Source organism: Pleurodeles waltl, chromosome 8 (assembly GCF_031143425.1).
Source record: "Pleurodeles waltl isolate 20211129_DDA chromosome 8, aPleWal1.hap1.20221129, whole genome shotgun sequence".
Lineage (NCBI taxonomy): Eukaryota > Metazoa > Chordata > Amphibia > Caudata > Salamandridae > Pleurodeles > Pleurodeles waltl.
In genome coordinates, this window is record NC_090447.1 from 612,319,694 (window position 1) to 612,332,245 (window position 12,552).

The 12,552-nt window shown below is 41.5% G+C and overlaps 1 protein-coding gene across 2 annotated transcripts in view; it reads left to right on the top strand.

Moving 5' to 3' along the window:
• Positions 1-12,552, top strand: part of FRMPD4 (FERM and PDZ domain containing 4) — a 1,397,101-nt gene that overhangs the window by 373,351 nt on the left and 1,011,198 nt on the right. For both annotated transcript variants that reach the window (XM_069204702.1, XM_069204703.1), the window contains exon 2: positions 9,962-10,078. In XM_069204702.1, the coding sequence (XP_069060803.1) occupies positions 10,041-10,078 (38 nt within the window). In that variant the 5' untranslated portion in view covers positions 9,962-10,040. The remainder of the gene's footprint in view (positions 1-9,961; positions 10,079-12,552) is intronic.

A 12,552-nucleotide genomic window follows, 5' to 3' on the forward strand; every position in this document is an offset into this window, starting at 1 on the left:
ACTTGCATTTCAAAATCCAGAATATTTATCAATAAAATGGGTTTGATACATTATTGATGCTTTGAATTATTAGATTTCATTTTCTTGATAAGTCAATTATATAAATTACTAAAATGCACAATGGTCACGGAGGAAAACCACACTGTGGATTTTTGTATAATTAAAGGGCTATTTTTCTTTTTTTTTTTTTTTTTACAAAAAATATCTGTTTATTCAAATTGTGCTTTAAGGGTATGCATTTTCAATTCGACACCAAAATAAGCCTGACTCACAAAGTAAAATTGTAATAGTACCTTGGCCTAGGTCCACTAGGTAGGCTGAGTGCAATGTTTCTGCCTTCACCATCGAAAATTGTGATGCATACTTGCATGTGCATTCCTCCTTCAGTGGCCGCAAATGTACGCCCACAAGTGTGAGTGGTAGTACTTAATTAGTAACATAATAAGTGTTGATGCCCAAATGTTCTTTCAGGACCCCGTGCCTGGCGCCATCAAAAATCGGGGTGCAGAAAATACCAATGCTGTATAGTCTTGATCCCTTTGACAACGTTTTTCCATCTTTCTCTTCGTCCTCTTTTCCTCCTTTTGTGTTATTCTCTTTCTTGATCTGCTTCAAAGACTGATAAATAAAAGTTAAGTGCCGGTGCCCAAAAATGAGCGCCAGTGGGCCCCACAAGCAACCACCGGTTCAATTTAGGCACTTGGTACTTTTACGTTTAAGGGCCTTTGTGTACATTTTGAATGGCGAATTTAAATAAATTGTTTGCACTGTATGGGACGATTATTAAAGATATATCACAATTAACTATAAAAAAAAGTCCAACATTTAGGAGCTGTCTCCTGAAATGTACGACAATCAGTAAAAACTCTGGGCCATATTTATGAAAAGTGGCACATCATGTTGTCCCCCTTCTAACGCCACCATGTGTGCTTCCTATTTATGATACGGTGGACCATGGCGCACGTTATAGAACTTGCGTCAAAATTATTTATACTAGTTTGGCGCTTTGCAGGTTTAGCGCCAAAAATGTTGATGCTAATCCTGCAAAGAGAAAGGAGGCCCATTGAAAACAATGGGAGCACCATTTAAACTCCTGTCTTAGGCCGACATTAAAAATGTAGCTGAAAATGGTGCAGTGGAATTTCAGAGATTCCACTGCGCCATTTTTCTGGGACTTCTAACACCGGAATGCCCCCTTGCATACATTATGCCTGGCGCAGGCATCATGTGGCAAAAGGGTTTACAAAGTGGTGCAATGCGTGCATTGCGCCACTTTGTTTATATGGTCCAGCGTTTTTGTCAACCTAACGCCACATTAGCATAAATCAATTATGCTAATGTGGCGCCAGGTGATGGTAGGGGCTTCTTAAATCTGGCCCTCAATGTCACTGGTTTCTAAAGTGTTTCAAGTGGATCAAGTGGCAGGAAAGAGATTTGGGCATCAGTGGAACTCTATAGGACATTTTCCAGTTCCATTGTGCAACATGAGGTTGAGGTCTGGCGCTTCAGGTGTTTCTTTTAACAGTAGTCTCCCCTAAATTTTCTTTAATTATATTGAAAGTCTAAAAACATGTACTCCGAAATTTGAACCAATAGAAACGATTCAAGTTAGTCAGGTGTACGTGACAGTCTCAAGGATCTCGGAGTAGTGGATGGGTGCAACCATACAGCAGGTGAGGGAGCCTGGCTGGTACAAGTTCGCAGTACTGGCTTGGGGGCAAGTATAACCACAGGATACTGTAACAAGCATAGAGGATGGCAAGCTACTGAAGGTGCAAGCCAGTTGACTGGCTCTGGCTCAGCTAGAGACCCTTTCAAACCCTTGGGCCCAAAACAAACTGAGCTTTCATATGGTATCTGTCTGCTACCCAAACTGTAACCTGATATAGCAAGAATTAAAGACTAAGCATTAGCCCTTGATGTATAACACAATGAAAAACCAGAAAAACTGGATCAAAATACTTTATTTTACTGTGCCTACTGTGCCTCCTTTTCTTCATTATTGCTAATCACAGCGCATTGAAATATGTTTTCAGGGTGTGTACTGTAAATAAATCTCTCTCAAGTTTGATTTAGCACACTATAGTTTTGCTCCAAGTGTGATAAGAATGTAGCTCACTGATACAGCAAACAACAAATGGCCGCTTCGGCTTTCACTAAAGAGTTCTTAATGCAGTGATATTATCTGATGTGCTAAGATGAGACTCTTCACACGTTTAACCAATTGGAACATTGAAGACGTTTTTCTTAATTTTATATGACGCTCGTTGCACAATTTAGTTGGTAAGCATTTCCCAGGCGAGGTTCCCCCAGGAGCTCTTAGAGCCAAGCCATGGCTCACCCACCTCTACAGAAGGACTGAGAGCTAGAATGCAGTGAGTGAACATGAGAAGCTTTGTGCAGAGGAATGGTGACTGCGTGCATGTGGGTGCATGCGTGGTGGGCCATGGACACTAAGCCCAGCACACTCACCTTGTCCGCTGGCACTCCACCTGCAGCTGCACCCACTCCCCAGGTCATGATCAGCAGCTCCATGCCATACTAGTTGTTTATATCAAAGGGTGTGGGTCTTGCCGGAGATCAACCAATCATAAAGGAAGCTGTGTAGATGGATAGATGCTGTGAAGTGTCAGTCACCAGCCACACAGGTAGGGCCAAGGAATGTGGGTGGATTGATCTTGGCGTTTGCCTCATCAACACAGGCACCATTGTGGAAAGTGTAAAAACAGGAGACCATTGAAACCTTTACAAACTATGGAAACATACTCATGAGAAAAGTGAGGTCTGAGTTAACATGCAACATAAACAGCACGTCCATTTTTAACGCTAACCAGCTGAAAAGATATTGGCAATGATGAGCTAATGTTTTCAAATGTGAGGAAAAGCTGTTTAAGTGTGTAAAGTGGGAAACATTGCAAATTACGTGTTGCCTATACTTTGTAAAACCTTTACAAACTTCAGAAAGCTACAAGAGAAAGGGTGGCATAAACCTACTATTTACAAACAGATTATTTTTGTGGAGCCCTAGCATGCCTGATGATTAGCCTTAAATAATAAATAGATCATAGTCCAAAAAGTTAAGAAACAGCCTGTCTATGGGCTGTGTCCTTCACTTAACTGTAGAGGGTGAAGGTGTGTCGTAACAGCCAGAGCTACCGAACTTGGAGCTGGGGTTCCAGGTTTGAGTCTCGGCGTCGGCTCAACATACTGTGGTTCTAGGAAAATCATTTCACCCCCGTGCCTACCAAAAATGAATGTGTCATTGTGTAATGTAACAGTGATCATGTAAAGTGCTCCAATACCTTCTGGTCAGGTTCCCACTATCAACAACATGGTTTACTCTGCATCTAGAATGAACAGTGCTGATCACATTATATGGCTCCTGTATCTCCTGCCTCCGTGAACTTTCAAAGGATGGAATTAGCAGAGCATCTCTTCTACTAATTTTGTGATTGAGTGTTGAATGTTTAATTTTCTTCAAAAAAATTGCAGCTTTAAGGATTCGAAAATGGGTTACTGAATAAAACGTTTAACATGATTATGTCTGAACGACACAAAGCAGTTGTGCACTTATATGAATTTCTTCTGAATCTGCTCTGTGAATACTTAATTTTGGGATTTTATTGGTTTGGCTCGACAGTGCAGCAGCTGCCAGACCTTGTGTGATCAATCTGAAAAGAGCTTTCAGGAGTACTGCAAAGAGGGGTTTTTGCTCCTCCCAAATGTTGGTGGATAGAAGTACAAGTTTTGATTGAGTCGTTTATCAGGTTGTGTGAGTCAGAGCACTTTATCACATCTAGCTATTTTGTCACAACAGGACTTGTGCTTTAGGTCAAACACATACCACTGCAGTGCTAGATGGCTCCTAGATAATTAGATAATTATGGCGTTTGTTCTTCTTTGGCAGCAGCGCAGATAAGAGTTGAGCAGTCATGAGGAACTGCCCTCTATCTTCCCTTTCCATCATCCACTTCAGGGATACCTTAACATGGTGCTCGATGAGTGAATATTTTTCCTTTCTAAATCCTAGTTGATGATTTATCAGCTGGAGAGACATTTTTTAAACTACACACCTCTCAAAAGTTAATATAGTATTAATTTTAATGTATTATTTAGTTTAAAAAAATGACATTAACATTAATATTATAATTAATTTACTTCAAATGTACTTTTTTACATATTTGATTAGATTACTTTATCTATTTAATATATTGAAATTTAAAATTGTGCTACTCTGAGTCCTAAGAGTCATTTATTGCGCCATAAAACTACTATTCTCTGAAGCCTACAAACTCTTTGTTATCCCTTAGTGGTACACTTCCCTGACCCCAACTCCTTCTTATCTCTTTAACCCCTCTTTCTGTGATCCCTTAAAACTACATCCTACCCAATAACTCTACCCTTCTGTGAATCCTAAAACCCCTTAATACTGCTTAATGCTACGTGTTCTGGAACCCCAAAAAACCCTTTATCTGGAGACACTACCCTTCCCTGCTACTATCCCTTAATGTTACTCATCCCTTTACCCAAAAAAACCCTAGCCCCTTGCAGCTTCATAACCCTAAACTCTAAAAGCCCCTTTCTACCCCATAATTCTGCCCTTCCATGTGCCCTAAAAACCTTTGATTACACTTAATGCTACTCTTTTCTGAACCCTAAAAATATTGCAACCCCTTAACCCTCCCCTCCCCTGTACCCTGAAGAGACCTTACTAACTCTTAACACTATCCATCTCTGAACTTAAACACCCTTACAGCTACCCATCCATGAACCCTAAAACTCCTGGCTTTCACTTACTGCTGCCCTTCCCTGACCACTATAAACCCATACTACCGCATTAACCTGCCCATCACTGCATCCCAATGACCCTTAATGCTACTATCCCTCAACTCTAAAAAACATCCTTGCTAACCTTCTTTGAACCCTGAAAACCTCTTACTACCCCGAACCCTACAATTCTTTACTGTCTGTTACTTCTACCCTTCCCTGAACCCTAAAAACCCCTTATTACCCCTAAATACTTCCCTATCCTGAACACTACAAACTCCTTACTAAACCTTAATGCTCACTCAGGGACTCTGCCTGTTGAAATCTGGAGAACCCTAAGGGTGAAATACTGGAAAGAATTTGGAATCAAAATACTGATTCCCATAGTAATTCCTAATTTTCAAGGTGACCCATAGGGTCTCACTTGTGGTCCGTGTTATTTCTATTGCCACTTCCCTCTGTGCAGTTATCAATGCCCCCAGTATCAGGAACTGTAGGGAAGGGTTACTAGGTGCTATCAGGGACTTCGTTGTAAGTAGGAGTGGGTGGCAATCTCTGCCCCTCTGGCAGGGTTTGCAGAGTTTTGCCCACTCAAAGCAATGCATGGAGTTCTGGAAAAACTCTGCCAATCGCCATGTGATGGAGTTTTTTTCTCATTAAATTGGCGAGCAAGAAAATTGAGCTCTTAAGTGCCTTGCAGCAAGGTTTCTCAATGCAGGTGGACGCGGCAGGTTGCGACCACTCACATTGAGAAAGGTGGAGCTCATGTTGAGAAAGCTGGCGCTCAGTACAAAACCTACTTGAGGGGTAGAAAGAAGTAGTGCCCTCTGGCATGCCATGTGTTGCTCTTCACACTGATTGTACAGCGAAGAACAAGCTCCTGGTGCTAAAAATCAGAGTGAGCATACCGACGTACCATATTCTGAGACTTGTGGAATTCCACAGAAACTGGCTGAGTTTTTAGGTAACTCCACAGAATTCCGTGGAGTGAAGCTACACAAGTTCCACCCACTTCTAGGTATAAGGCCCTTGGTGGCTTCAAGCAACACGGAAAAGCTTACTTCTTTGAAGAGTTAGAGGGCCATTTTTAGGGCATGTGGAAAGTACTTTCTGGACTACATTAGACTGTGTATGTAACGTACAGCTGTGTTGCACTGCCATTTAGGTAAAATGAAAACTGCAAATTTAGAAACAAATGTGCAAGCACTGGTTCTGTCCTTTTTTCTGCAATTATTGCTGTAAACATAGTACCAGTTTTTGCTTGTTCTCAGGCACTAAAAGGCACAGAATACAAACCTTTTGAATTCATGCAAACATACTAGTGTATGCACTGAAAAACACTTTCCACAAGTTTAAGCTGACCTTTTACAGCTTCAAATATATTCTAAATGATCCCCAAAGGAGTGTATACATGAATGACAAAATACACCAAATATTACTGCAGGTGTATTCTATTTTTTTTGCAATAATGGCCTATCTAGGTGAGATAATATTTCCTTTTTAAGCAGTGGTGGCTGGTGACTGAAAGTAGTGGTGGGGCACAATTACAAGACGGAATTACACCTTGTGAGTGAGCCTCACTACCCACTTATTTCCATTCACCTACTCACCCACTGCCTTTGGTCGCCTACCCATTCACTCATCCACATTGTCATCCACTGCCATTCACACAGACACCCACATTTTCTCAGCCCCTCAGTCAAGCCCTGCAAACACTTATTCAAACAAACACACATTGCCTCACCCATCCAGTATCCAGCAGTTTCAGTGATAAAAGCTACACGTTTATTTGAGCTGCAGATTACATGTTTAATACAACATATCACGTCATTAGTCTGCAGAAGAAATAAAACGAGCATAACTAGTCATGATAAATTACTGGAACCATTACTGCCTTTGAGAGACGAAATCACCTACAGAGGCAGTGAAGGGAAGGGAGAGGAGAGCTGAGAGAACAGATTTTTTCTTATTGTCTGTAAAAAAGATAGAGTTCCAACTTACTTGTGTGCAGGGTTGTCTTTGGCATATTTTTGACTTGAGGTCTTCAGGTCACACACCTGTCTCCCAGAGAGCTCTGGATGGAGTTATGTATTGTATTTATTCTATTTCTCTGCCACAGACTGCTTGTAATGCAGGAAAGGGGGATTTTGTTTGTGCAATGCCACATTCTTTTAATAAAATGTGACCTCTGGTACGTAACATGCTAGAGTTGGGTGTGGTCAGTAAGCCTTCTGATCACACCCCACCATTTAAGTATATAGGAAAGGGTGGATAATAATATCGGAGTGGCATGAAGTTTTCAGAAACCCGGGCTGAACAAAAAACGCTCCAGGCTGTTTACTATCAGGGCTTCTGGTGGAGGAGGAGATAAGCCAGGGACGTCACTGCATTTTGAGAAAACGTAAGAGCTTTGCGTGGGCAGGCCCTGTCAGCCCTACTGTGCAGCTTTCAGCCACATACTCACGCAGGTGCAGTGGGGCTTTTGAAATTGCACAACTTTCACTTGGAAAATGTTGTGCAGAAAATGTTTTACTTTCCTCATGTAATTAAATATATGCTTCACTAGAGAGGCCAGAAAAGGCTAGGGGCGCAGCCCCTTCGCCCTTGAACACCAGCCGCCCCTGTTTTTAAGCCGCTGAGCTGCATGGATGACATATTGATAGCAATTGTTTAAAACATGCATAGAATAAGCTTTGGCTTGGTTCCACCCAGAGGAGCATTACTCTTTCTCCTAAAGCTATCAGCTGTTGATATATCTTTATTCCTTCCAGGGTGTTACCATCAGAAGGCAGGAGGGATTGTTCTAAATGTGAAAAAAATCAACTATGCCTTTTTCACATTCAGTTCTTTTTTACCTGCATTCATTCTAAACAGTAATCATTTTTTTTCAACTTTTTCACCAGAAATGGCAAACCACTAGGACAGTCTTTAATGTCACTAGAGACCTTTTTGCCTTTAAAAGCAACATCAAGCCAATTTTGTAGTGTCATTAATTCCACAGATACCAATATATTTACTGGAAATGATTCGCTTTAATTAGAGTTGTTGTATGATTGTGGGATATCCACATCATAGTATCAGAGAGAATGGTATTTGGGGAAGAAGGACGCCACACCGCCTTATTGTGTGTAAAAGGCCGCTTTATTGGAAACAGGGGCACTTACAACCATAAGATACCCTTGGCCTAAACGCCTCACAAAACTAAAACCTCACTATACATCGAGTTATGCCATCATACCTCCCCCTCCCCTACCTTACCTTCCCCCCTCCCTTTCTCTTACCACATGGCCTCGTATTACCCCTTACATTGTACTGATTCCTTGCTGAAACCTATTGTCATTTTAATAGTCTCCTGCTGCTTCCTACCCCTTGAACGTGCAAATCCCCCAAACCCCTAAATATCTACCTATTCTTGTCTGAGTTGTCCTGCTGCAGTCCATTCCTTTCCCACCTGCCTGTGCCTTGTCGGTTTTGCTGCCCCCCCCCCCCTGTTCTCATCGTCCTGTGAGTATCAGAGAGAATGGTATTTTTGATATTTTAGTACTCATAAAAATTATCAATCCATACTTCATAATTCACTTCATATAGCTAGCTACATTACCCAGGCTTTGTGGGAGACCAGGAAACTTGTAGTCAACCACCAGCAAGCCGGCCATTGATTGCCCTTAGAAACTGTAGGTATAGCCCCGTTCCAATGCCAGGAAGTGGCAACATTTCTCTTTGACTTAAGGCATGGAAACTCTTGTCCCAGTCCTGGCAATATTTCCCACTGTGCTTGTTTTATTATCATCTTTGCCTGTCCTAGTACAGCCAATGGCCGACTATGTACATCAAGCAAATCAAGACTCTCTGAAATCTAATTTTACAACAGCCCAGTAATTCAGGGAAGACAATATTAAAGATTCTCATGCTCACCCACCCCTCATGCCTGATTACAGTAATATATACAATACAAGTACCAATTGTCTGCAACAACACTATTTTCCCTGAGTGTTGTTGAATGTGAGTGTGTGGAGTTTTCCAGTACCTTTTTTGAAGAAAAAGGAAAAAAAAGTTAGTGCAGAGTACAAAGTTGTTCTTGTGAGATAACCGCCTGCACTGCTGGATGCCAAAACAGCCAGCTCCCCCACCTCATGCCAATTTCTTCCACCACCCACAATGCCTATGTATTGATGTTACCCTTGTAGGTTCTATTTCTTCCTTGCTTTCAGCCTTTATCCCTGTTGTTCTATATTTCTCTACCCTTTTCGTTCTCTTTTTTTCTGCCATGTCTTGCTTACTTTAGGCCAAAGTCTGATGAATAACTTCTGATGCACAAAAATGAGTGCTGTTGCCCATCAGCTGTATTCACTGGCACAAATGAATCACTGAGGTGGTGAGTGTGATACTGCAGGCAGTAAGCTGACTTTATGGTACTGTATAAGGACACATAGGGGGTCATTACAACCCTGGAGGTCTTTGACCGCCAGGGCTGTTTTGGAGGAAGCACCGCCAACAGGCTGGGGGTGCTTCCATGGGCAGAAGCGCCGCTGTCGCACCGCCGGGCCCGGTGGTTTTCCACCACTTTTGTCCCGGCGGAAGTAATCCTCCAGGGCAGCGCTGCTTGCAACGCTGCCCAGGGGATTACGAGTCCCCCTCCCGCCAGCCTTTTCATGGCGGTTTGAACCGCCATGAAAAGGCTGGCGGAAAGGGGAGTCGCGCAGCCCCCTGCCACGGCCCCGTGCAGCTTGTCAGGTGAAAAGTGTGACGGGTGCAACTGCACCAGTTGCACAGCCGCAACACCGCCGGCTCCATTTGGAGCCGGCTCCTGTATTGCGGCAGAGATCCCCGCTGGGCAGGCGGGCGGAAACCAGGTTTCCGCCCGCCGGCCCAGCGGGGATCTCATAATGGCCGCGGCGTGAGTGCGGCTGCATTGGTGGCCGCCCGGCGGTCTAGGCCGCCTGCCAAGGCTGTAATGAGGGCCATAATGACCTAGTAGTGTGGCAATGCCAATAGGTGTACAGTTGCAGGTAGTTTGTCTGCTAAGCTGTGGTCAAGTGACTTAGGAAATGTTTTAAATTACAGGATAGTTTTTAGAACAGAAATGAGCCTGCTTTTTTTCTAAAGATGCAGTAGTATATGCAGTGTTGACTATTTTAACATGCATCTGTTATATTCTGTCATGCGGCTGAGTATATGTTTTGTTCATTTACAGCCACAAAACCAAGTCTTCAGGTTGGCCTCCCCCTTCAGGAACCTGGGGCTCGCACCAGGGGCAACCTTATGGATGGGAGATGGCGGGAAACAGAGATGGGCGAGACTACTTCATCAGGTAAACATGAACTTCTAAAACAAAGCTGCTGTTCGTGAAGTGATGTATAATTTCCTGACTTTTTGTGGCTAATCTGGTTCTTCATAGCGCCCATTCTATGTACTTTGGGGTATTTCTTAAATCATACTAATTGAATCACATAATATATTTAAGGAGGTTTTATGTCAAAATATCTGGGTTAATATTTTTAACATGTAGTTATATGGACTTCAGAATATTGACTAAGAACTCATGGTCTAGATGAACATGCATAGGGACATGTAGGTTTCGCATGCGATCCATATTCATCACTCTAATTCCTGAAATTACCTTGCTTCAGATCTTAGAATGTCATTGGTGAAACACACAGAATGAAATGTGTAAATCTCGCTCCATTAACAGGTGAACATTTTTATTCAAAGCCAAATTAAAATGGCCCTTAGATGCTCCTCTTCCTGTAAAGGTCATTGACAAATATGACAATGAGATCATGGTCTTCAAAGTCTGTTGATAGCAAAGGGCCTGTTCACTCCATGCTCTTAAAAAATATAAATCTTCAAGCTGAGTTGAGGGTTTTGGTTCCTATGAGTTTGAGAGGAGGACCCCGTTTTGATTTCACACTTCCTGAAAATAAGACATTATTGGAATTTATTTAAAGGTAAGGGCATTCTGGTCCTTTTAAACATTCCCGATTTCAGTAATGATATGGATATAGTCAATCTACACATCAAGAGCATTCAATGGAAAAAGAGAGTGGAATAGAAATCAATGAGGAAGGGGAAATTCAGGTGAATTGCCTACATGGAAATCCAACATCGCTCTATACAAAACATTACTATATCCTTAATATAAATATAAATATTAACTATAGTTAGCAAGATATGCACAAATGTAATTTGAACTATCTTTATGACCAACAACATATTCCAAATGGTCCAGTGAGTTAAGTATTGCTCTCTCTCTACTTTTGATATGTGGCTTTTATATATATTTCTTAATACTACATTGATTGTATGCTAACAGGATCGCTGTTTGTCCATAACATGTATAAGCGTTTGTGTGTAAGGTACAGGGCCTAGAAAGTAGGCCTGCTTGTTTTAATGGTGAAGTTAATACAATGCATGTTTGATCGCTATATTTTTGGAGACTCGCTCGAACAGACCAGAGAAGGAAAATTTGGCTGATGCACCTTGATAAGCATGGCAGCTGTAATGTGCACGTTTGACCTGGTAGGAAGGAGGGGAAAGTAGCAGTAAGCTTCTGTGTATTTTGAACCAGAAGTATTATTCACTGTCCAGTGTAACAAAATAGGAGCTATGAAAAGATTACCCCTACTCGATCCATAATGCATCATGTGTAAGAAAGTTATGTGAGGTACTGGTGGATTTAGACACACGGGCCAGTTGTTGGAGAGATACTGAAATATGATGTTCCAATTTCAGGCCTTCTTTAAAAGTAAGGTAAAATGACTTTAGGTGACTTGGCATGTTATGATGGACTAATCCATCCGTGCAGTTATATGACTGATAACTTAACTTAGGTACAGTTTCAGACTAATTAGGCACATATGCATAGTAAAATGTAATAGGGGTGTACGTAACCTTTGCCCTGACTTGTTCATAATACTTAACGATTTGCAGACAGATGGTGTGAAATAATTAGTTATTTTGAGTAAAATACCAGCAATGGTGTGTACCTTTTGATTGTGAGGTACAGGGCTATGCGGCAACTGGTGGAACATGAAAGGGCTGGGAAGCCTCTTGTATGCTTTTAACATGTGGGAGTTTTTCACTTTAGTTCATCAGTTTATATCACTATGGTGAGAAGCATTTATTAAAACTGTTAGTAAATGCCTCTCGCTATAGTGATATTAACTATTAAAGTGCAACGCTCCTGCATTTTAAAAGCTTATAAGAGACTACAGCACTCTTGTTCAGGATGCGTGTATCCTGAACTCACATATTGAAAAGTGCACTCTTAGATGCTTTTAACATGCAGCATTTCACTTTATTACTCAGGTTATGACACTCTATTAAGAGGCATTTATTATAACTTTTAATAAATGCCTTTCAATATAGTGACAGTAACTTGTTTACTAAAGTGAACTGCTCCTGCATGTCAAAAGCATACAAGAGACTAGAGCACTTTTAAATATGTCACTTCAGGATGCACACATCCTGAGCTCACATATTTGAAAGTGCTCTCTTGTATGATTTTAACATGTGCATCTCACTTTAGTACATCAGTTTATGTCACTATATTGAGAGGCATTTATTAACAGTTTTAATAAATGCTTCTCAATATAGTGATATAAACTAATGTACTAAAGTAAACCTGCCCCACATGATAAAAGCACACAAAAGGAACACTTTTAAATACATGAATTCCGGATGTGTGCGCTGCTGTGCCATTCTGTGGTTTGTTTTATTGTTTCTAAAACAGTAAAAACGAACCACAGGCTGGTAGGCATGTACAAGGCCTCCATCCCACCACTT